Source organism: Akebia trifoliata, unplaced genomic scaffold (assembly GCF_017979445.1).
Source record: "Akebia trifoliata isolate Shusen 1 unplaced genomic scaffold, ASM1797944v1 Contig00608_ERROPOS3031104, whole genome shotgun sequence".
In the NCBI taxonomy this organism is placed as follows: Eukaryota; Viridiplantae; Streptophyta; class Magnoliopsida; order Ranunculales; family Lardizabalaceae; genus Akebia; species Akebia trifoliata.
In genome coordinates, this window is record NW_028237131.1 from 862,971 (window position 1) to 888,525 (window position 25,555).

Here is a 25,555-nt window from a genome sequence, read left to right on the forward strand (position 1 = left end):
ACACGTGGTGAGGTTCTTTAAGAATAGGAACAGTCTCTGAAACTGTAAATCAGACGATCACCTCCTCTACTCTAGAGCTCCATTAATGGCGACCACAAACCTTATCTTTCTCCTCATCGTTCTTGTCCCTCTCACTCTCCTTCTACTTCTAACCATAATCGTTCGCCCTAAATCCATAAAAATCCCAATCAAGAACCGCCACGTCTTCATCACAGGAGGATCAAGCGGAATCGGTCTTGCACTAGCACACCAAGCCGCCTCACAAGGCGCTCGTGTTTCCATTCTTGCTCGAAACGAAGAAAGACTTGAAGATGCCCGCAAATCTATTCGCCTTTCCACCGGTATCGAAATTGCAATCTTTAGTGCCGATGTTCGAGACTTCAAAGCTGTCGAGAAAGCAATCGAAGAAGCGGGACCTATCGATGTACTTATCTGTAATCAGGGTGTTTTTATTGCAGAAGAATTGGATTCGCAGGAATTGGAGACTGTTAAGTTCATGATCGATGTGAATTTGATGGGTACTTTTAATTTACTCAAAGCTGCTTTACCTGGGATGAAGAATCGAAGTGGTCGTGGGCCTGGTTCGATTGCTCTCATGTCGTCGCAGGCGGGTCAGGTATAATGTACATTTGAATTCTTTAGTTCTTTAGATGATTAATTCTGAGAGGTGATCTTGACATTTGTTTGTGTGTGTGAAAATTTTCCTTGTTTGATAAAAATTTGTTAATAATTTGAAATCTGCCAATGTCGTGGAAATCTGATAAGACTGATTGGGACTTTGGTTTTAGAAGAAACATGAATGATTGGGAGGTCGACTTTATTGCTAGCTTAATTAGATCTATTTGATAGAAGGGTGTGGATTAAGCCACGTAAGGGAGTTTTTTCGATTAAATTTAATCATTGTCGAATACTTTTCAATCGTTGTTTTCGAGAATTTTAATTGGGGTGTCCAAGGCACTAGGGGTGCAACTCGGTTCGGGTTGGTTCGGGTTAGAACAAAATTAGAACCGAACCGATCAAGATCGGTTCCATTATATAAGAACCAAAACCGAACCGAATTCTTTCATAACCGAACCAACCCAAATCGATCTTAATTCGATTTGGTTCGGTTCGATTTTATGGGTTGGTCGTTAATCGCAGTCGAGAGAGAGAGATAGAGATGGAGGGAAACCTGTCGTCGGTCGCAGCCTCAGAACGCTGCCGCAAGTCTCAGCCGCAGAGAGAGGTCGTAGAGACCAGCCGGTGGCAGGATCTAGCAGCAGGTGGCAGAAACGAGCCGGCGGCAGGATCTGGCAACAGGTCACATAGTCAAGTCGCTGGCAACAAATCGCAGAGAGAGAGAGATGGTGGCACTGGTAGCGGATCGCAGAGACGAGACGAGCGAGAGAGAGAGAGATGAGCGAGCAAGAGCGAGAGAGTAGAGAGAGAGTGAGTGAGTGAGAGACACGGTGGTACTAACAGACGGTGGCGGTGGCAGACGGTGGCAGATGGTGGCGGTGGCAGCGAGACGAGAGAGAGAGAGAAATCAAGTTTTATAAAATAATTAAAAATCAAATTTAAATTTAATATTTTATTTTAAATATTATTAATTCGATTTTCGGGTTGGTTCGGTTTTTTATATACCTGAACCGAGAACCGAATCGAATTCATCGAATATTTATTTTTTAAATCCGAAATCGAACCGAAACCAATTTAAACCGAACCAAACCAATCCAAATCTCACGGTTTGGTTCGGTTCTCGATTTGAACCGAATTAAGTTGCACCCCTACAAGGCACTATGAAAAGTGCCATTTTTTAAGAGCAGGAGGGGGTAAAGAGATTTTTCAATGAAGTGTGCCGCATGGAACATTAGAGGCATGAATGACCCTATAAAACAACAAGACATTAGGAGATCCATTAAGAATAACCAAATAGATGTTATGGGAATCAAAGAAATAAGAGTAAGGGAAATCAATAAAGCTAGCATTGCGAGAAGGGTGTGGCCTGATTGGAAAATGGAAGATAACTACGCCAATGCCTTGAAGGGAAGGATATGGATCGGTTGGAACAATAGCATGGTCCAGATGGAGCTAGTTTATAGATCAAATTAGTTGATTACTATGAAAGGGAGCCATAAGGAGGGGCATCAATTCCTCATGACTGTGATTTATGAGTAGAACGCCAGACTTGAAAAGAAGTTGGCTTGGAAAGAGTTAGAATGCATAGTAGCCCATACTAATCTCCCTTGGGTAGTTATAAGGGACTTCAATGCCATTACATACCAAGAAGAGGAAATAAGAGGTAAAAAGGTCACGAATGCTAATGTCGAGGGTTTAAGGGAGTGCCTTTAGAAGACTGGCCTTATGGACCTAAAAGCAAGGGGCTACCAATTTACTTGGTGCAATAAGCAGGATAATAGAAGAATCTTCTCCAAGTTAGATAGGTTGCTCACCAACATTAATTGGATAGAGGGTTTTAACAACTCCAAGGCTGAATTCTTTCCACTAGGGATCTTAGATCATAGCCCCATGGTTGTTACCCTGGGTGTCATTGATGCCAAAAAGCTAAGGCCCTTTAAAATTTTCAATTTTTGGGCAGAGGACAACTCGTTCTTGGGTGTGGTGAGAGACAACTAGGAGGATCTTGTGAGAGGGAACCTAATGTACAAGGTGATTCTTAAGTTAAAAAGACTAAAGACAGTCCTAAAGGCTTGGAGCTCCAACATCTATTGAGATGACAGGAAAAAAATCAGTGCAGACATTCCAACATCTTTAAAGGGTTCAAAAAGATATACAACTTCAACCTATGTACCTGGCCCTAGTAGAAGAGGAGAGAAGAGTTGCTAAAAGCTACAATGAGATTACAAGAAGGGAAGAGGCAGCAACAAGATAACGGCGGTCTAAAGTCAACTGGCTCAAGTTGGGAGATTCTAATACACCTTTCTTTCACAAATCTTTGGTGGCTAGAAGAACTAGGAACAAAATCACTTCACTGTAAGACAACAAGGCGAACTAGGTGGAGAATGCAAATGGGTTGGAGGCAAAAACCCTTGGATTCTATAAGAACCTGTATGGGGCCAGATCTGAAACCAACATTGGTGTCAATGAAGTTCAGTTGAAGAAGTTAGATGTGCTCTCAACCAATGAGCTGCTCCTTCCAATGAGTGAAGAGGAAATCACTAGAGTTATGTTCTCCATCGATGGGGACAAAGCCCCAGGCCCGGATGGGTACACGGCTATATTCTTCCACAAGACATGGAATATCATCAAAAGTGATGTTATGACTGCTATACAATTCTATTTTCAAAAGGGAAAGTTGGTGAGATAAGTAAATGATACAATTTTAATCCTCATCCCAAAAATTGAAAGACTCACCACCGTAGATGAGTTCAGACCCATAGCTTGCTGCAACGTGTTGTACAAGTGTATCTCGAAGATTCTAGTTTACAAGCTCAAAGGTACTCTGAAGAAGCTAGTTAGTCCATACCAATCAGCTTTCATCCAAGGTAGATCCATAAAAGATAACATAATGCTATCCCATGAGCTTGTTAGAAACCTTCACAGAGATAGGGGGCCTCCCAGATGTGTGGCCAAAATGGACCTAAAGAAAGCATATGACTCAGTGGCATGGGAGGCGATCATCTACTGTCTTGAAATGATGAAGTTCTCCGACAACTTCATTGCATGGATATGAGGATGCATGTCCACGCCTATGTACTCAGTAGCAAGGTAGAAGAAGAATCTGCCAGGGACATCCAATATCTCCCCTTACTTATTTGTTTTAGTAATGGAGTTGCTATCAGCCAAGCTTGAGGACCTTGCCAAAAAAGGAAACATAGAGTTGATGGAAATGTGCAAAGCCCTGAAATTAGTCACTTGATTTTTGCAAACGACCTCATGCTCTTCTTCAAAGGCACCCCCAAATCAGCAATAGCCATCAGGGAAGCTCTCAAGTGGTTTAGTAACACAATAGGGTTGGATATGAATTTACAAAAAAGTAGCTTCTATTATGCAGGTATAAGTACCAGAAACAGTTAAAATCAGCAATACATTGCAAATTGGTGAAGCCTCTTTTCCTATTAAGTATCTCGGATTGCCCCTCATTTCTTCAAGACTAAAGCTAGTTGATTGTCAACCTCTTATTACCAAGATCACAAACAAGATAAAGACTTGGAAAGTGAGATTTCTATCCCTAGCTGGGCAGATGGAGCTTATCAAGTCGTTGATCAGCAACATGCATGCCTATTGTTCTAATGTGTTGATACTGCCCAAGAAAGTACTAAAAGGGGTCGAAAGTATTTGCGTGAGGTTCCTGTGGGCTAGTCCGAGAGTGAGCAAAAAGATGCACTGCATCAGTTGGAAGAAGATAATAAGAGACTGGGAAGAGGGATAACTGGGGTTCCGTGAGTTGGAGTTTCAAAATAAGGCGGGTATAGCTAGGCAAATATGGGATATCGCATCAAACAAGAAAAGCATTTGGATGGAGTGGATCAAGAAAAACATGATTAAAGGGAAAAATTTATGGACAATGCCCATAAAACCCAACAATGCCTCATGGATGTAGAAGAAAATTCTTCAATTAAGGGAGACCATCCAAAACTGAATTGTGCATAGAATTAGTGATGACAACGATACATTTATTTGGTAGGACCCATGGTTGGCTAGGGGGGTAATTCTAAACACTTTACAGCACAACCCTTATGATAACAACTTGCACAAAGAAGCTAAGGCAGTAGCTTGATCTTGAATGAGCGATAACACTTACCTTATCACCTTGTGGCCTCTCTGGGGAGGATGTGACAGCAGATCAGTGCCTTGGACTTCAGTTGCACTAAGAAAGACAATTATATGGACCCCTAACCCCAAAGGTGTGTTCACCATGAAGTCAGCCTATAAAAGTTAGGTGGCATAGCTTGGTGTGGTTCCCAAACAACATTAAACGGCACAGTGCTACCTCTTGGCTATGTTTTAGTAAAGGGCTTAAAACCCAAGATAGGTTGAAGGAAAAAAAACATCATCCAAGCATCAAGCTGTTGTTTTTGCAAAAACTTGACGTAGGATGAGTGCAAGTTCTCATTTAAGCTATGGCATAAGATCTTAAAGAGATCATGTATTAGCCACTTGAACAGAGGCTGGAGAGAAGAAGTAAAATGGGGAAGCAACAACTTTAGAGGTAAATCTATGATAACCATCATGAAAAAAGCTTCCTATCAACGCTTTCATACACCATTTGTGGGCTAAAAGATGCAAAAAACTAATATAGAACAGCTACAACCCTTTAGAGCTACTAGAGACCTTCATTGTTAGAGATGTCCAGATGAGATTCCAAAGTTTGCAACCAACGTCGAAGATAATGCCTACTCAAGGAACTTCATGGCCTTATGGAGCCTCTAGCCTACGTTTGAGGTTAGAACCTTTGTGATGTGCAAATAGGACAAACCCTCAGAGGAATTCCTTGTTATAAATACAGATGGTTCCCTAAGAGGGGATGTTGGAGGATAATGAGTCATTATCAGATATAGTAATGACATTACAGTCAGTGACCTATCTGAGCATACACAAGGAAAGTCCATCATTTTCCACGAGCTTCAAGATTTTCTAAAGGGAATGATGAATATAGTAGTAGAAGAGAATATCCAGCACTTGCAAGTTAGATCAAATTCCAAGGTGACTATTGAGTGCATCAAGGGGAAGTACACTACTCCATGGAGGGAAGAGATGTTGGTTAAAGCCATAAGAGCTAGAGCTTCGCTTTTCCAACAAATTAATTTCAAGTTTTGCTTTAGAGAATGCAACCAAGCAACGGATTTTTTAGTTTTTTTCCTTTCCACTACGGGAAGAATTTTCTTTGAGTATAGGAATCTCCCAAGTCGTCTTAGGGACATTGTATGTAAAGACGCCTCTGGGCATAGATATAACAGAATGTAGTTATTCTCTTTTTGGTTGGGGGTCGGCCTAACCCCCTTCTAATTTTCAAAAAAAAAAAAAATGCCATTTTTTGGATGTGGTCCGGGGCGTGAAATAAGAGCATCTCCAAGCCAACAACCTCTACCCATACTCATAAATGAGGTTTTTTTTTTTTTTTTCCTTCGATACAATGGGTTGCATTATGATTATTTATGGGGTGGTTACTCTAACCATCCAACCATAAATAATCATAATTGCAGCCCATTATACCCATACCCATAAATGAGTTTTTTTTTTTTTTTTTGTACAATGGATTGCAATTATGATTATTTATGGGGTGGTTACTCCAATCATAAATTCTTACCTATATTTTTTTATTCAAAAAATTGAAAATCTTGCCTTCAAAATTCAAAATTCTCTCCCGTCAAAGTTCAAATTGAAATAAATTTCCTTCAATTTGTTTGTGCCACCCAACAAACTTACCGTATTTTATGTTAATTTTTGACCAACGTTGCGTAAGAGAGGTTTTACTATGTTTGGTTCCTTCATTCTCCTTAATGTAATTACAAATATGATTCTAAAAGCAATCTTTATGTTGTTCGTTCCCTGGGATTTGATCTATGCTCGTGTTGATCCATCTAGATACGACGACAATATCCTCGGCTCGGATGAGATTTTTAGCTCATTGTGCTTTTGTCGATGTCGATGTAATTTCATCGGGGGAATCACTTGCGAGGAGATTAGTTAATGATTCACCAATTTGATAATTTTTCTACAAAAGAGTGATTCATCAACATGTGGAAGAAACAAAACCCATTCAAGAATTCTAAGAAATGAGCCCACAAAAATAAAGAAATAAGAGAAAGACACTAAAAATATAAATAACAACAGGAAATTTCAAATTGAATAAAGAACAAAAAGGAATTTTAAAGCAACTGTTAGGCTTTCAATGAAGGAACCCAATGAGTTAAAAAACAAGTAAAAGTTGGTCTGCCAACATAAACTACATAATTAGGGTGAAGTAAGTAAATGTTGGGGTGTCAAATTCAATTAAAATTAAGGTGAAATAAGTGAATGTGGGGTGTGTGTGCGTGTGTCAATGAAGCAACCCAATCAATTAAAGCAGAGTAAAGCGTGAACTAAGTAAATGTTGAGGTTTCAATGAAACAACCCAATCGATTAAAATTGGGGTGAAATAAGAAAATGTTGGGGTGTTTCAATTAAAGCCCTCTTCTTCCTTCTTCGTCTTCTTCCCCAAGAAATGAAACCAAACAGAAAGAGAGAGAGAGACAGGCCTGAGAATCCGAATCCGTGGATTCTGGTCAGTGCGTTGGAGCTCAATGGAGACAAAAATGAGGATTTCAGAATTTTCGGGTTTTAATTTAAAGAGAAATGTCGTCAACAAGCAGAAACCTACTTTTCCTACACCAATGTTCGACAACCTACCCTAGGCAATGGTAAGAAATTCTTTCCCTCCAAAAAAAATGGGTAAGTTGAAAGGAGTACCAATTTTTGGTATCGAAACTGCCCAGACCCAATTTTTTTTTTTTTAAAAGGGTCCTGCGTTGGAGTGGTAAATTTTGGACTCCATTACCTATAATGGCAGTTGGGAGCTAAGGGTACTACGTTGGAGTTGCTCAAACACTTTAACTGCTGATCATCTAAGTTGTAGACGTTTCTGTTTAGTTAATTATCACATCCTTTGTAAATCGAGTGCCATGTTGGTGGATCACATTCTTATTCATTTTAGTCTTGCTAGATCCATTTGGGCTAATTTCTTTTCCATCTTATGGGTCGAGTCGGTTCTTCAATATTGGATTCAAATTTCATTCAAATTGCAAAAGAGGATATTGTGTTATTTTTCTTTGGGTCTTTCTAGGATGGTCTCCTCGACCTTATCTAGATTGGAGCGATCATGTAGTTGTGTAGTTATTTGCACGGAATTTAGATTAAAAGCAAGATAATTAAATATGTCCTTTGGCGTTATAAGCAGGAAGACGAGTATACTCCTTTGGGGCTTCCCTCAATGTAACTGCTTGAGCTGCTTCTTTACTTTTGGTTAGAGGAAGAAAGAGACAAGTTTGGTGTTTGCTTGTTGAAGAGCACCTAAGGGAATGCATTCACATGTTTGTATCTTTTTTATGTTCATAGTGATCGAACATTGTAATACCTCATAATCTCCCCAAACCTCTAATTGCTTTATGTTTGGGAGGCAGTTGGTCAGGGGCCATCTCTTGTTCAGTGTACAAATTCTGAGGGGAAACAGAGTTTTTTGGGGAAAATATGATAAACAAATTGCCTTCTCAAACTAAACACTTTTCAAAATGCAAGGGAACTTGGTACAAGAAGGCAATCACTGACAGTAAGCAATTGGTCACCTCAATGAAGGCCTAATGTTGTCTCAATCCTAGAACATGGTGTGTCCTCTGCCATAAGGATGGGGACCAATTGAGGCATGCCATACTTTACTGTGACATTGGCTCCATAGGGGGAAACAGAGTATGGAGAGGTCAGGTAAGAAACAACTGTTTGAGCTACTGAAACCATGTATCTGTCGGTCTATCCTGCTTGTGTGGGGGGTGAGTGAGTTTGGCACTTTCTCATCAGTATGGGACATTGACATGCGTATGTGTCCTTGGTACATTGTGTTTTTCACAGTTAACTGCTTTGTCATTCCTATTATTGCAAGTCCATAATGGTTTGCTATTTGTAAGATTTTATCTTCTTGTGGACTTCGGTTTTCATGCAAACTCTTTGTTTTCCTTGTGACTTAATTCTGAAATATATTTTGTAGGCAGGCATATATGGTTACACAGCTTATTCAGCTACTAAATTTGGCCTTCGTGGGTTGGGGGAGGCATTGCAGCAGGAGGTTATATCAGAAAACATACACGTGTCACTTATATTCCCTCCGGACACTGAAACCCCTGGTTTAGTGGAAGGTTTGAAATTTGACATCAAGAATCTTTTCTCATTATTTGCAATAAAATTTTTGTTATTAGAATACTTTTCAATGACTTTTGATTAGAATTCATCAGTGAATACAAGAGTTCATATGTTGGAAATTCAATTGAGTCATATCTTGTGCATAACCCTTAGAAAACAAATGGGAATAATTCTAAAGAGGTGTCACAACCAAGATTCATGTCTGGGAATTCTATACAAACAAGTTCAAAAAACTTAAAGAAGCATATATCGGATGGCTACTACAAGGAGTAACACATGGGTAATAAATATTGCTCAAAAAACTAGAAGTCACAGATTTAACAGCTTAAAGAAATAACCAAGTATGAGTCTTGAGGAAAAATATTGTAGATCTAGTGAAAATTGACCAAAAACTTATAAATAATGTGAAAAAAAGAACTAAGAATAGAAATAGAATGGGGAAGGAAAAGAAGGAGAAACATAGATCTAGCTCTATAATGGAAACAATAACTGTGCAGTCTTGTTGTGGCCTTTTGTGCCTCCTGATAGAGGTGTCTCACTGACCTACATTGATGAAACATTATGAATAACAAAATCTCTTACACACTTTTGGTGTACTTGTTTCCCTCCATCACAAATCCTTGAACTATGCGATGGAGGCAAGCTTTGTGGAGCTATAGATGACAATTAAGCTGTTAAAATTACAACTACAAAAAGATTCACATGAAGCTAAGAAAGGCAGTAAGGAATCAAACAATAGAAGTAAGGAGAAAAACCTTCCCACAAGAGAAACAATTTAAATAGTTTTTCGCCAAACTAACAACTATAATATGTTCCCGATAGTCTCTCTCTCTTTCTCTCCAATGTATTTTACTTTTCCCCTATGAACTACAGCCATTGAACTTAATATAAATAAATAAAAAATTATTTGGAATGAAACGTTTTTGTACAAAGATGTTGATGTGGCAAAAATAGTGGGTCCATTTGGGTCCACTACCTCAACTTACATAAAAGGGTCCCTGTGGCTCCTGAAAAAAAGATCAAGCATGTAGAACAAGAAACTCTGTTCCCAAGTATATAATGTCACTAAATTCAAACTATATCATACAATGATCAAGACTGTAAAATTTATTTGTTGTACAATTAAATGCAAGGTAAGTTGGCAAGTTTTTGAATTGGATATATGGTCATCTGACCTTCTTCAGATGCCACCAGAGATGAATTTGCACCATTCACTTGCAGGAACTTCACATGTTGTTAGCCCTACAATTTCAATTGATACTTGATTGGGTTTTTACTAACACGTGCTTACATATGGCAGAAAATAAGAGAAGACCAGAGCTTACCAGAATCATTGCAGCCTCTGCTGGTGCAATGAAGGCCGATGATGTTGCCAAAAGAACTCTAAATGGCATAAAATCCGGAAGCTTTAACATCCCCTGCAATTTTTTGGGTCTCCTGCTTTCTATTAATTCTGCTGGTTTTCCCCCCAGAGATCACCCTCGATGGCATTTGTTGAGGTTGTTGCTGCTGGGTTTTTGCGAGTTGTAGCTCTAGGCTTCCAGTGGAAGTTTTATGGAAGTATTGCACGGTGGAGTGCACAAAAGAATAGTAAGTGTCTTTAGGAAAAAAAAAAAAACTCTAATAAATGACCCTATTTTGTTCTTTTTTTGCTGCTCAAAACCAATTTTGTGATTGTAGACACCTAAAGCGGCAGAGGCATGTAATGGATGCACACTTTTGGATGACCTTAGAAGACGTCAAAAAGCCACGCGTGGACTTCAATGCATCAGTGATGGGGGTACTGATGCACCACCCTCTTTTTTTTTTTTGGCATCTTTGTATGAGCTGTTGAATTCATAATTGTAACTGAATTTTTTGTTCGAAGGATTGTTTGTGTACTTAATTGAATTAGGGAATTAAAACTTTCCCACAGATCGACTTTTTCTAGGTTTCTCATTGCAAGATCAAGCTCCCCAAATCTTTGTTGTTGTTAGGCCGAAACAGCCAAATATGCTACGATATATATAGTGTTCTGCTGACAATCTTAGGATAATAAAACACTGACAAATTTTTTGCCCTATGTGACTTAAAAAGTTTTGGATTGAGTTGATTTTTTGAGGATGGTCTGTATGGTGAGGAGATCATCCTCACCAAAAATCAGCCAAATCTGAAATTTCTAACCCCATCGAAATTATTTTACAATTGTGACATGATCTTCCCTTGTTTGTTGCACACAAGCATCAACCAATCTGACCTAGTCTTACCATAGAATGTGATGGCATCGGATGGTACCATGAATGAATGGCGCATATACGATTACTTTGCAGTTAATATCACTTGGATTATCTCCTTTATTAAAAGAATAATGATGAATGCACACAACTGATGTGGCAATGGCATAGAACCATAGATTTTTTCCTTGTGTATCCTGAAGAAAAAGATCTATGGTTTTGTGCACTTACCATGTCAGCCACATACAGACCACGTATGTTTTACCGTGTGCATTTATCATGACTGTTATTAAAAACCATTGAGATCAAATGATTGTAAACCCATTATATATGGCATTCTATTGGAACATTGGGAAATTTCTCTAAAGTAGACTCAAAGGAGATCATAAATACAATGGTATGTATTTACTTCATTCCATTTCAGTTGGTAAAATAAAATACTCAAACTAATAAAATGAGCATCGAAGTATCTTTGGCAAGTGTCCCGACAAGTAAAAGCTTTTAACATCAGAGAAGAAGGCCTGAAGACGTGTAAACCATGGCATAAATCTGGAGGGCACGAGGATTCCCTAAAATCCCTCCAATAAGGTGGACATCTGTGTCTGTGCAATTCAAATAAATATATTTCTCGTTGTAATCTCTATCATAACTTTATTTACCAAACAGTGGGATGTTGTTTACATCTCTTTTGTCGAACTTGGCGTTTACACTACCGCTGAATTTTCTTCATCGTTCACAGAAAGCTCCATAGTCGACCACTTTGTACGTAATGTAATCACGAGGAGGGTGAAAGCCTGACAGAAGAGACCACAAATCAAACCAATCCACAATCCCTGCGACAAACAACCCCAATCCAAACTCGTCAAGAGTCGCTCTTCCCACTTATAAGGATACTTCATTTTCTAAGAATTTGTTGTGGAACCCACATGTCATACAAAGTGAAATAGATAAACACTTGAGATATCTCACCTTTGCATAGAGTTGCAGCTTAAAACCGAGGAAAATTGCTGTTGGCATCCCGATAACATAGAAGGCTGCCAAGTTGGTCCATGCCGTCAAATGTTGCCAACCACATCCTCTGGACACCCCTACAAAAATCAAAATCGCAATCATCTACAACGATTGATGGACCTAAACAATCTACCATTATTCAAAGTTTACATGAGTCTCACCTGATAAAACACCTTGCGCGGAATCAAGCAATATGGAGATGGCAAGCAGGGGAGTCATTGCAGCAAAATCCTTCTTTATTACAGAGCTGTCACTGAAGAAGCTAGCCCAGATATTATGACCAAAAAGGAGAGAGAGAACAACTGTAAGTGCAAGAATGATGGCAAGTTTTAGTGTCACCATAACAGCGTTCTTAGCTTGATCAGCGTGCCCTGCTCCCAACTCATTCGACACTCGTGTGCTGTCTTAGTAAGTCACCATTTAGTTTTGAAGAATGCAATGAAGACAATCTTAATGGACATCAAAACCCAAATAAAACCACATAACAAGCTATGAAGGATAAAAGATTACATAACACAACAAATTCCAGCCCGGGATTTCTCCTATACCTCCTTAAGACCTCCCGAACCCTGAAACCTTCGTTTCCCAGTTTGATTTCAAGTTACATAGCATATATAAAATTGAAACCCAATCCCAAAACTGCCCCAGATATTGATTTGAAATTTTGAACACTTATGCTTGGTATAAAGTGTCAAACTTTCCTACATCCCTGGTGATCTTTCACCGACTAGATTCAAGAAATCTTTCACAAAACATTTAACATAAAATGAAGATTAAGAAATTTGAGTTACCAATCTCAAAAACTCAAAACGTACCTCACAGCAGCGCTGAAACCGTAAGTAACCATGAATGTGACATTTTCTGTAGTCACACTAGAGAAATAATCCATAAATCAGATTAGGCTTAAGAACTTAGTACATCCAAGTTTATAACAGTTAGGAATCAGAAATGGTATGAGAGAGTGAAGAAATCATACCACATTGCTATAAGTGAAGTGCTGGTTTCGGAGTTCGGCATCAATCCTGCCAACAACACTAGAAGTTCAAAAGCCCAATACTCCAAACTGTATTTCAATCCAAAAAATCAAAGAAACTAAAATTTATAAGACCATCTAAAGGTACAAATTCGAAAAAATTAATTTTCTTTCCAGAAATCTGGTAGGACTTAGAGAACTCAATTGAATTCAGTTTTCCTTTGAAGTTACGCATCACTTACCACACCATCACTGCAGACGGAATAGCCAATTTCATGTTTGGAAGTACATATCGAAAGGATTCCATCGAAAGACCTCCCCATGTACACTTGAATTTTTCCGAATAGTTCACATAGAACACTAACATAGCAAGCGATATCCATAATGACACCGAAGATGACAATGCCGCTCCCTTGAATCCAAGAGCCGTACGGTGAACCAATATATAGGTGATACCAATATTAATAACAAGTGGGATCAATGAGCATAGGACAAGAGGTATCACAGTAGATTGTGTTTGGAGAAACCTAAGGATGCATTGGAGGAACCCAAATGCAAAGAGTCCTGGAATAAGATACTTCATATAGAGAGCAGACATTTTAGCAACTTGAGGTTCTTGATGAAGTAAAATCAATACGGGTTCTGTATATAACCATAAAATGGATACAAGGGTGGAGAAGACAAATGCGGTGATGATCGATGATTGTAGGTAAATTCCTAACATCCTATATAACTTCGCACCATATCCTTGCCCGCAAAGAGTCTCAAGTGCTCCGCTTAGACCAATCTGACACGTGTGAAAAAAAAAAGAATAAATTGAAGAGATAATTTGTTGCACCACTTTGAAGATCTGTTGTACTACAAGTTAATATTTTTACAGGCGTGCCACTGTATTGGAATTTTCAAAGGTTCTCACGTTGATACCTTTGAACACCTTCCCAACATTGCCATTATAGAAGCTAGAAAGTTGATGATTTGGGATTCTTCCTAATAATTGAACCTCAGTTTCAAATTGTTAATTAAGGAATTGGTTTCAAAAAACTATAGATTCGATAGTATAATATAGATGATAACATTGAAACCGATGAATAAAAAGACTCAGAGAGATGTTATTAGAAATAAGAATATTCAAGAAAATCGAGTAGGAGATAGAGCAAAACCACAAATTGAAGTATAAAATCAACAAAAACACAAAAAACAATCACACAGAACACAAGACATACGTGGTTCAGTCAGAATTGACTTACATCCACTGGTGAAAGCGGCAGTTTCACTATATTAATCAATCGAAGAACAAAGTTACAATCTTCCTCTTTCTCCTGTGTCTCTCCAACTATGCAGTTACTTTCTCTTTCTCTAGGGCAACATGAAAATAAGAAAAAGTATATATAAATGACTCCTAGGGGTAAAATTGACAACGACCTCTAATAGAATTGACAATTTTCTTGTCTGTTTGCAACATAGTCCGAAGTCACCAATCAGGAATAGAAAACATAACTCAACAAGATAAAATAAAGTAATTTAATTAAGATGGTTTGTCCCAATGTTACCCATTTCACTCAATTTGAATTTGGGGTTGCACACGGTTCACCACTCTAGAATGAATCTGGTTCATAGGGGTAGATAGAGATAATTCGCTTCTTGGTTCATTAGTTCAATTCACTAGCTTGGTTTTCGCTTGTGCATGGATATAATTTAAGCATGCAAGTTAAGTACAACTATAAATAATGTTAAAGAAATTCTTAAAGAGTTAAATACAAAATCATTCTAGATTTGTATCTTTCACTATTTGATTCACCAAATCCAATAACAAAATTTAGCGAATTGGAATGATTGGGGATCACAAATTGGTTATTACAGATTCACTTCAAACCACGAATTAGCAGTGAGTGTTGAGAAAAAGAGGAATAATCGAACCAAGAAACGAATCGAAACAAAAACGCAAATCACACACAGAAACACAGAATTTTACGTGGTTCCCTCAAGATTAAGGTATGACCAAGGATCACACCAATTACACTATGAAGAGAAAACTCACAGTTACAGATTACGCCCTTTCACCAAAAACGAGAAATATAAATACCTGAGAAACCTAACTAGGGTTTTACATAATAATAGTAAAATTACAAAAATACCCTTGTTGACAGTACTATCAGGCTCCACAATCCACAAACCACAACAGTGAGAAGGAACAACAATATCAAATTAACAAGCTAGTCTCACAATCTAAAAAGACAAGAAAGATTGTTTTAAAAATTACATAAATGAATAAAGCTAGTAAGAAAATATAGGAAAACACATAGTCCATCTAATTCACAGTTGATCCTTAATTAGAGGGTTTAGCAATTTGAATTCCTACAAAGTACAAACAAGCAAAAAAAGTGTATTCAGTGGAACAAAGGTCAATCAACCTTGATACACCCCACACCATATACCCTACACATGTCCCACCAACTAACTAATCAAGACCAATCAATTGGTCAACATGGATTTATTAAGAAAAGATGGATGATTGATTTTTACCATGAGAGCATAACCAGTGACAGTAGCCCAAGAATTGGCAAGAGTAGAGGAAGCTAGTTGAAGCTGACCAAGATGGCCAGCAAACATGACAGAGATCAAAGTGATAGAGTAATAAGAGACGTTGGTTATGATCATGGGGATGGAGAACAAAACTTGCTTCTTTGCCTCCTCTATGTCCACCACCTTCGTCCACCACCCTTCCTTCTCTTCTTCTTCTTCTTCATGATGAGACTCTAAAAATGGTTTTCTATCATTAGTGCTTCCTGAACCCATCTCCAAACGAGCCCCAGTTAATCACCGCCACTACTATTATTATTATTACTACTACTACTACAAGAGAGAAGTAAGAGACGTGGGAGAGGAAAAGACCCTTCAAAGCTGACCCATAGTTTTAAAACTCGTAAAGCCGACTTAACTCACTTGGGAACACTCTCCGAGTCGATTCATGAAATCTGAGTCACTCCCTATTATATAGCAAAAGTTGGTGTGGCGTTAGCATCTCCCCAATTAAAAGTAAAATAGTACTAGCTATTTTAAAATAGAGCTTCTATTTGCTAACGCCACCCCTAATTCTTTGTGATTTAGATATGAATTAGAGTGCTATAAATTGAGGTGGTGTTAGTAAAAGTTTGTGTGGCAATAGAATCTCTCTTTTAAAAATTCGATAAATAAGTTTTGGAAATTGGATTTGTACCAAAAATTCCCTTAAAATTTTCATTTATTTTTACTAAAATACCCTCAGTTTCCGATTTCCAAAGTGTGCCCTAAGCGTTAACAAAACTCCTTTTCAAATAATAAAAATTGTGTCTAACATTTAAATTTTAATATATTTTTATTTGTCCGATTCGACTCACGAGTCTGCACTTGACTTTACTCATTAAGTTTAAACTAAGCAGCGCCGGCCTATGCTCTAAATCGTCTATATTCATCGAGATTCGTGACTGAACATTTATGAGTTCTGACTTTATATGTTGGCTTATAAAATCTTGTCGACCACATGCTAAATTCTTAAAAAATAATGATGAATGCACGCGATCTCTATCCAGCTGACGTGGCAAAGGCACAGAATAGTAGATCTTTTCCCTTGTGTATCTCAAAGAAAAAGATTTACGATTATGTGCTCTTGTCACATCAACCGTGTATGATTTACCATGTGCAGTCATCACGACTCATTTTTAAATGATAGAATTGCCCTCTTTTTGTCGATCATAGAAAAATGAAACTTTTTTGGGCTCATAGGTTCCACTAGTGTCGATTGTTTGTTGTAAACTCTTAAATTCATTATATATATATAATCCTTTGGAAACGTGGACAAAACAAAATGTAGAACAACATTTGAGATTTTTTTCATCTCTTGTTTTAGGGAATAGCAGATAGGCAAATATTTGTTTGCTCACAAATCTTTTTGTCTCAGTGTTTACAAGCACCCAAACCCACCAATCACATTAGCCCGTGTGACCATTCAAAAATTTACAAAATTATCTGTTAGACTACACGTCACGCAATTGTGAGCAAAAAAATTATTCTCGAGCATAAGCATCTTCTTTGGGATTAAAGGAGTAAAAGATTAAAGACAACAAAGTTATAACGATATCATCAAAAAAACGGAGAAGAGTAAAGACAATATATAAAATTGAAGAGTATATTAGAATTTTAATCAAAATTATTTATTTATTTTGGGTTTTCTCTAAATTAAAATTTCTTTTTGTGGTCCAATTAAATATTAGTTTTCAAAGTGATTGAATTGTTATTGAATAAAGACATTAAGAACCAAGTTAGAAATATTCTTTGGTAATCTAAGAAATTTCCATCGAATGAGTTTTGTAACACTATTGCCTTTCCTCTTCTATGTGTGATTGTAAGAGGATCCCATCATTTTGATCACACAGAGAAAAAGAGTAGAGCACTACTGCTTTGGCTCAAGTTTTATTACGAATTATAAAGAAGAGATTGATTTTCGATTCGGTAGAGGAGCAGGGGATTTGGATTCATTATTGCCTTGATTCGAATCTATTTTGTATTGATTTATAAGCATCACATGTATGTTTTCTAAGAACTTCTAATTAGGTTCTTTGGTTAAAAGATTTTGATTGTCTTTGAGAGTTAAATCTATTTTGAGGGTTTAGAAAAACCTACAGGGGTGTTTTTTTTGGAAGGGATAGAAGAGGAAAGGAAATAAAGTTAAAAGGGTATTCTTGAAAAAGAAGAGAAGATGATATACAATAAAGTTATAAGCTATTCTTAAGATTTGTAATTAAATAAAATCTCAAACCCTCTTTATAACCGTTGTATTTTATTATGAGGCATGCTACACTGCCTTCGTTGGACATTGTGCTGACGTGGTAATATACAGATAACCTGAGATTTCTTTCCTCGAAAAACAGGTTAACTTACCAACCCAAAAATGTCTAAACTAAACCATGAATCGATATAAAGTGAATTAATTTGTAGCATGATTTGTATTGGGTTCATGGAATACAATAAATCCACACTATTCAATTTGCAAGGTGAATTTTGTACTTAGGTTCAGGAAAGCAAATAATGAAGATATAACATTTTTTATTTTGAAAAATTAAATTATGCCTTTTAACGTGCATGCCGAACTAATGAACCCAAGCGAACCGAAAAACAAATTCTTAACCCACTTGTATGGACGTGGTTCATTTTAGAGCGGCAAACCACAAATTACAAACTGATTGAACCAATAAACCAAGTAAAATATGGGCAAATTTCGTGTACCAGTGGACCCAAAGATGGGGCTTAAGTGGGTTGGATTCGGGTCAAATATGAGTATATCCATATCCAGATCTGATTTTTTATTTGGATTTGGATCCGTATCTAACTCGAATCATATTAGTTAAAATAATATCCGAATCATTTTTACTTTCACTAAACTCATATACGGATCCAAACTAATCGTATTATTTGACTCGAGTCAATCAGGTTGGATAATTCTTGACGATTTAACATTTTTTTTTTGCTATAGTTCTTTTCTAATTGTTTTACTATTCTATTTTATCATTATAATTATTTTATTTGATAAGAATTCATGTTATACTTGAGTCGTAGAAGAAAGATATCTTAAAAAAAAATATAACAATATAATTTTTGAAGCAATATATAGTTTGGATCTTTGTGGATAAAGAAGTGGATCTGTATTTGATTTGGGTCAAGAAACATTAACCTATATCCATCCCATTTTTATTCGGGTATATTCCAAGGAACCAAATCCACTAAATTCGGATTTCGGAGAAAATCCAACCCATTTTTACATTTTATGCGATAATGTAAATTCTTGTTACAATGGGCAACCCGTTATAACATAACAAAACAGTACCAGTGAGTCGAATCGGTAAGAAAGTGGATCTTGATCCCATTTGACTCGTAACACCTGAGTGCCTAAAACCAGTATGACCCGGCCAAATGTCACCCAGACTTTCTTCTAAATAGGTTACCTGGAAAAACCCTAATCCCCAAATCCAGCAAAAACAAAAGCTCTTCGCTTATCTATTCGTCTCTCTGTGCCTAATCTCTCTATTAAGCCTCGTATAAATGGCTAAACCCACTCGTGAAGAAGATGTCTCATCCACAAATGCAGTGTTACTGGGGGCATTGGCTCCTGGTGTCAACGTGAGTCTCATTTGATTTGATCTCAACAGGGTTTACAGTGAACTGGGTTTTACTTTAAATCTGCAATGGTTTTCATCCGTTGTTTGATTTTTGGGGTGCAAAATGATTTATATTTAATGGGTTTTACTTCAAAATTTTAATTGTTGATTTGTTTTTCAGGGTCCAACATGGCTTATAATTAATGGGTTTTAGTTCAAATTTTAAATCGTTGTTTGTTTCAGGGTCCAACATGGCTTATAGTTCATGGATTTTAATTCAAATTTGAAATTGTTGTTTGTGTTTCAGGGTCCAACTTGGCATATAATTAATAGATTTTAATTCAAATTTGTAATTTTTGTTTGTCTTTCAGGATCCAACATGGCTTATAGTTAATGGGTTTTAATTCAAATTTGAAATTGTTGTTTGTGTTTCAGGGTCCAACATGGTCTGTGATCAAGTTTACATTTTTGGCACTTGGTGTGTGTCTTGCTGCAATGCTGGGTCTAGCTTTCACTTCTAGTGATTCAACTATGATCATTCATGTTATGTTGCTTGTTCTTATATCTGGGGTGCTGTTTTTCCTCCTTAACAGGTATTTTTCTTTGTTTCTCTGTTTTTACGTGAACTGTGATCAATTTGTAGGTGGTTTGTGTTTTATGTTCAGAGAGAACTCAATTTTATGATATTTTGTTGGTTTTTTTTTTTTGAGTATTTGGCCACCATTTACTTGTTTGATTTATGTTTCCTTATAGGTCTCAACTCTCAATGTGTATGACATGCTGGATATATAATGTTGCTTCTTAATAATGGTAACTTTGGGCGTGAAATTTTGATAATTTACCTGTATCTGAAGATATAACTCATCATAGAAGTGAATGGTGAAATATGATTCACTATGTTGACCAAAATAGTTTTTATTTTTATTTTTTATGGTTAAAAAAAATTGTCTATAAAAATAGAAAAGAGGCCAAAATATCCCACTTTCAACAAGGAAAGAACTGTGAGACTCACTCTCTAGCCCATACAGGTCAAGTCCCACCTAAATAAAAATTCCTCGAAGAAGACCTCTTTTAACTCCTTGAAGATTTTGCAATGGAAAGATAAGAGCCCAATCGTGGAAATAAATAATCACTTCTTGTAGGAATGCTCATTACCTTCAAATATTTTAGATTCCTCTTTTTCTAGATCCTTCAACAAGCAAAAGGAGTCAATGACCGTATGATCCTTTCTTTATGCCAAAAGGGTTTAATCTACAACTCCATAAAATAATTAGAATTAAGATAGGAAAACACCAAGGAATATGAAATAAAGAAAGAAAGTGCTACCAAACCTCCTTAACAAAAGTGCAGTGGATGAACAAATGATTAATAGATTTCGAACTGGCTTTACAAAGTAAAAAAGTGAATGGTGATTACATCCTATTATTAGGGTAAGATTGTTAACCTGAGGAATGTATGAAACACATTTCTCTAGCTCATTCTAACCCCAATTTAAAAATGGACATCGTCAACTTAGGTGCCTATTTGTATTGGAAATAAAGGAAATACAAGTTCTAGTTATTTGTTCTATAGGAACAATAGATAGATTGGTCTGAGACATAGTGTAGCTTTCTGAAAATACAGAATTGTAAGTCTTTGTAAATGGTAATTACATGGAAAGGTAAAAAAAATCAGACTTCGAGAAAATCTAGGGAAAGTTGAGTGATTATGAGAAATAAATTGAAGTTTAGGTACTCCGGGTAAGTTGATTTTGTAGTCTTGATTTTGAGCCAAGGGAACATGTGATAAATCATACTCATTATTCCATACTTTGGCTGCTCTATTAGAGGCATACGAGCACTTTTTGGTACCGTATGCCAAAATTCAATGTGGTCGCAAAACTTTGCAATAAGAGAGAGAGAGGGAGGGAGGAGCTAATGATATCCATGCCTGATACCTGAGGGTAAAGAGAAGTCAAGGGAGTAAAAAAGGTATGTATATATATAAAAGATAGGATAAAGAGAAAGGGGATAGAGGAGGTAGGAGTTGCTGATTACCTTTCGGTGTTTGGGCCTTTTGAAGTCGAGTTCAAATGAGAAGGTTTTTTTCCGAAGCACTTTACAATCATTTGTAGGACAATATTTTTTAGCAATTGTTTGGGGGGCATTTCTATAGAGAATCTTTGGGGCACGCTAAGGATTTGCAGTGACGTAGATTTTAAATGGTGCTCCGAGCAGACATAAATGGATGAATACCACAAATAGTTTGCTTTTGCTATTATTATGGTGCCAATCACGGTCATAGTCTTCGCCTCTTCAGTGTTGGATCTTAGTGGAGATATGGATGTTGATCAAGCATGAACGCCATTCCCTCTATCTCCCATAGGTTGACATAACGTTTGATACACACATGAGGCTTAAGAAATTAAGGGCTGATTTTTCATAAAAACGACATTCTGTATTGTTTAGTAATTGGGATACTAGTTTTTTTTAATAAATAATAGTGAGTTTATTTGATTAGCCGTCGAGGATTTAATATAAATGGATATGTAGACAATATAATTGGGAGCCATTTATCTAGTGTCAAAAAAAAAAAGAAGTTTAGATTTTATGGGTTAAGGTTCTGTGCATAGGAATGTTCATAACTTAATTTACCCTTTTGGAACTTTTTGATGGTCTCAAAATCAAACTTTTACTTGTATTTTTGGAAATTTATATTAAATTGAAGGGAAACAGTTTACTCGTTTTGCAAGTTGAAAAATCATTTGGACACAAGTAAAAATTGCTATTTAAACACTTACATTTATGCCACAGGTACATAAATCTCTCTTTTTGTTAAATAAATCACATTTTAAAAAAAAAACGAATGAAAAAGAAGTGAGGAAGATGTACTTTCTCAAGTACGTGAACTTGCATTCAATTCTTTTCACTTCAGTGTCGACTGTCAGCTGATTGTAGTTGTAGACTTCTGGTTACCTGACTTCGGGTACTCAGTTATGGGCGTAGGCACAATTACAATTATATTACATGCGATTCATGCAAAAGCTATTCATTGTTGAACCTTATTTTACAAGGAGAAAAAAAAAGACAAAAATATTATTAAGTAGTAATCTCAGATGATTTGAGAAAAGAACCGACCATGCACATTATTTCTATTATGTTTGTTAGTTAAGTCTATTGGAGAGTCATTTAGTTTATGTTGACAGATGGCTTCTGCCTGAACATCGACCAACTCCACTTCTAAATTTGTCAAAACTTGATTACAGGAAACTTCAAAGTTTTTCTATACTTCTTTACAGAGGCATCTATCTATCTTTTTGAATATCAATATTTTGGAAGCCATTTGAAATTTGCAACACCACTCCAAACCTTAGAGTCAGAAAAAACTTTGAAGTGCCCTCCCATCCCACTTCAAAATTTTGGTAGAACCTTTCCCTTGGATTACACATGGGGTATCCAAGGAGGTATCCCAAATATTAGAGAAAAAGTATGGGCATGAAATAGAAACAAAAAGCCACGTGTCATGTCATGAGGAGGGTTCCTCCAAATTTTGAAGCAGCCTGGCTGCTTCTAAGTTGGACTCCTTAAGAGAGTCTTAACCGAAAAAGGTGAAATGTTCCTGCGGCTTATGCCCCATCCATTGAGGCTTTGAAGTGGGCATAAGCCTAACACCTTTTCTGATGCTCCGTGTCAGAGGTGTGTGCATACATGTGCTTGTAGCATATCAGGGTATCATTCTTTGAAACAAAATTAATTGAATTTTTTTGTTAATTAATTCTTTAGAATAAAGCTTCAATGATGATGGTTTCAAATAAAGCTTCAATGATGATGGTTTCATTGAAATAATTATAGGTTATTATAGGTTGAATGAAGACAAAAAATTATCTTCTCCCCACGGTTCGAGGTTTGTGCCTCACGCTAAAAGTCCATTCAAGCATCCTACCACTTGCCTCCACCTTTTAGAAACATTGGTACTAATTTCCACCTTGCATGCAATCCTCCTTCCACAAAATTGTTACTTAAGAAAGATAACATTTTCAATGGATGGCCAATGTGGGGCTTAGGTTCATAGTTCAGTGGGTTTGTCACATTGCAAAAACAACTTTGAGGTCGTGGGTTCAAGTCTAGCTTACCCAGAAAAAAAATATATAAATAAATCGATTGGGAAAAAAAAAAGAGTCAGTGCTGGAGTGACATTGAAATTGACATCGTTTCACACATTGGTGTGCACAGAACCATAGATGCTTCTCACTTGTATCTCAATGAAAAGCATCTATGGTTCTGTACACACATCCACGTCAGTAATGTGTGAAACGATGTCAATTTCAATTTTACTTAAGCATTTTCCGAAAAAAAAATGGATGGCCAATGTGCATTGGAGATATTGATATGCTTATGGTTCCTTGGTGAAATTTCTCAAACCAGATCTGTTGCCTCAGCTCTAAATTTTTTTTTAACAAACTGAATCAAAAGTAGTACCATTACATTAGAATGCTTGAAACTATATGTTTGGAGATGTTTGTCATGGAGATCGCCTTACGCTTTTTGGATGAATTTTATTTGCAGTTTTCTAGCGGAGACGGGTCTAGTATCAATTGAACAGCAAATGCAGGAGATGGGTCTAGCATCCAAAGATCATGTCGAACCAAACAAAAAAAAGTAATGCCAATGCCAGTGTCTTTTATTTAAACACACCATAACTACTTGGATGAGAAAATACACGTAAAGCTTTGCTTATACATGGTACTGAGAAGAGATCAGAAGAAAGTTAAGACGAAAAAATGTTCAAAAGTAGCTAACGAAAAGATGGTCGCCACATTGTTGCACGAAACTTCATTTTTTTACTCTCCTCACTTGGCCTCCTTTGCGTCGTCCTTTGGGGTGTCCTTGGGGGCGTCCTTTGGGGCGCCCTTTACGGCCTCCTTTGGTTTGCCGTTCTTTGGCTTCATGAAGCAGAAACACGAGCAGCACGGACACTGAAATAAAAACTTCATCGCTATGTTTTTTCGCCTTTCTTGAATTTTACTGAAATCACTTATATGTATTATAGAGAAGAATTCTTGGTTTGTTCTTTTCTTTATTGTCACTTATTTCATTGGATTCCATTTCAATCACTTTCAGAAAAGAAGATGCCAATGCCTTCCAGCTGTGGAAGCCATGATCAAGGCCATTGGGTCTTTCTAATATGCTTTTCTTTGTGGGTCATGTGGGCCACAAGAAATAAAAGTGGTGCTCTTTTGCTTACCCTTTTTCTTTAGAACAAACAGATTCCTGGTTTTACAAGCAATAAAGCACATCCCTTCATCCTCCAAAGCTGTTCAATCAGAATAGCAGATAGTGTGGATTATTTGATAGAGTAAACACTACATGAACTTGGGGTCATCAATCTAGCCACCTAGGGGTGGCCCCTCGACCACTCATCGATCAGGAATCTCGAGGGTGGGCCAGATTAGCCTGAAATTCTTGATTGGTTGATTGATTGAATGAATTATATGTTAATGTTAAAAGAAAAAAAAAATGAGCTGCTATTGGCACCTCAATTTTTTTTTTACTTATTACACCTCAATTTCTTAAATTGTTTATCACACCCTAATTAAAGATTAAAACACACCATTCAAACATGACATAAGTTTGGTTCAAATTATTTCCATAATATTACAAAGAAATCTAACAATTTCAGCAGTTGTTTACATTTAGGATTAGGATCTTATAAATTCCTAAATCTAACAAATAGAAATTTAAACAAAAAATGATAGATTCTCTTGGCACTCCAACTTTTACTCTTTCTCAACCATTAACTTATTATTATTATTATTTTTAAGGGATTTTTTTCAAAACGTGCACAACTTATGTCCAAATTCCGATTTTGGTACACTGTTCATTTAAATTCTCAAAACATGCATTAAACATTTTCCAGCGAGTTCGCTTCGCAAGTAAATTTAAAGACAAAATATCCTTATTTTTTAATGGTGAATTTGTTAGTAATTTATCAGCAAGCTCGTCACTTTAAGTTAAAAATACCTACCAACAAATTCGCTGAAAAATGATTAACACATGTTTTCAAAATTAATATGAACAGTGTACTGGACTCCGAATTTCATCATATTTAGCACAAGAAATGGTAATTCACCATTTTTTTTAAAAAACTTTAATTGGCGTGTGATAAGTAAAAGCTGGAGTGCCAATAGCAGCTAAAAAACAGAGCTAAGGCTTGCTAGTGAATCAAAATGTTCCTAAAGCCTATGAGACATGAAAAAGTTGGTTCACGTGATGATATGACACCAAATTGGTAGCATTTCTTCAGTGTTTCTTTGACTTTTATTGCATTTTCATTTTTTTATAAATAACTGTGGGGCCTAAACCTTTATTATTATCAACCTACCAAGTCACTTTTATATCATTCAATTATTGGAGTTT

At 36.7% G+C, this 25,555-nt stretch overlaps 3 protein-coding genes across 5 annotated transcripts; 2 read left to right on the forward strand and 1 right to left on the reverse strand.

The window, feature by feature from the left end:
• Positions 1 to 4: 4 nt before the first annotated feature.
• Positions 5 to 10,746, forward strand: LOC147381283 (3-dehydrosphinganine reductase TSC10B-like). The gene is given in 4 exon segments (XM_086430716.1): positions 5 to 616; positions 8,681 to 8,828; positions 10,133 to 10,291; positions 10,294 to 10,746. Coding segments are annotated over 4 exon segments (981 nt in total). The 5' UTR covers positions 5 to 85; the 3' UTR covers positions 10,437 to 10,746.
• Positions 8,860 to 15,862, reverse strand: LOC147381284 (protein DETOXIFICATION 18-like). Of its 3 annotated transcripts, XM_086430714.1 has the most exons (9): positions 15,553 to 15,856; positions 13,272 to 13,816; positions 13,033 to 13,119; positions 12,872 to 12,928; positions 12,218 to 12,456; positions 12,015 to 12,133; positions 10,158 to 11,878; positions 10,008 to 10,074; positions 8,860 to 9,375 (listed from the first exon to the last, which is right to left on the reverse strand). In XM_086430714.1, the coding sequence occupies exons 1-7, from the start codon at positions 15,823 to 15,825 to the stop codon at positions 11,750 to 11,752; spliced, it is 1,449 nt and encodes a 482-aa protein (XP_086286840.1). In that variant the 5' UTR covers positions 15,826 to 15,856; the 3' UTR covers positions 8,860 to 9,375; positions 10,008 to 10,074; positions 10,158 to 11,749. The 3 variants fall into 3 exon arrangements, with proteins under 3 accessions (XP_086286840.1, XP_086286839.1, XP_086286841.1); XM_086430713.1 differs by having other exon boundaries at positions 8,860 to 10,074; XM_086430715.1 differs by lacking the exons at positions 8,860 to 9,375; positions 10,008 to 10,074 and having other exon boundaries at positions 11,647 to 11,878; positions 12,015 to 12,123; positions 15,553 to 15,862.
• Positions 15,863 to 18,990: 3,128 nt separating this feature from the next.
• On the forward strand, positions 18,991 to 24,252 carry LOC147381285 (uncharacterized). Its single transcript, XM_086430717.1, has 3 exons — positions 18,991 to 19,182; positions 19,596 to 19,753; positions 23,705 to 24,252. Exons 1-3 carry the CDS (start codon positions 19,105 to 19,107, stop codon positions 23,799 to 23,801), a joined length of 333 nt encoding a protein of 110 aa, XP_086286843.1. The 5' UTR covers positions 18,991 to 19,104; the 3' UTR covers positions 23,802 to 24,252.
• Positions 24,253 to 25,555: the final 1,303 nt, after the last annotated feature.

Excerpts from the sequence above, each read along its gene's own strand:
- LOC147381284 (XM_086430714.1), bottom strand. The coding sequence starts at position 15,825 with ATGGGTTCAGGAAGCACTAATGATAGAAAACCATTTTTAGAGTCTCAT. Across the intron at positions 12,929-13,032 it reads ACTTCACTTATAGCAATGTG|TGTGACTACAGAAAATGTCA; the intron begins GTATGATTTCTT and ends TTATTTCTCTAG. Across the intron at positions 12,457-12,871 it reads GGTTTCAGCGCTGCTGTGAG|CACACGAGTGTCGAATGAGT; the intron begins GTACGTTTTGAG and ends TTACTAAGACAG.
- LOC147381285 (XM_086430717.1), top strand. The coding sequence starts at position 19,105 with ATGGCTAAACCCACTCGTGAAGAAGATGTCTCATCCACAAATGCAGTG. Across the intron at positions 19,183-19,595 it reads CATTGGCTCCTGGTGTCAAC|GGTCCAACATGGTCTGTGAT; the intron begins GTGAGTCTCATT and ends TTTGTGTTTCAG. Across the intron at positions 19,754-23,704 it reads CTGTTTTTCCTCCTTAACAG|TTTTCTAGCGGAGACGGGTC; the intron begins GTATTTTTCTTT and ends TTTTATTTGCAG.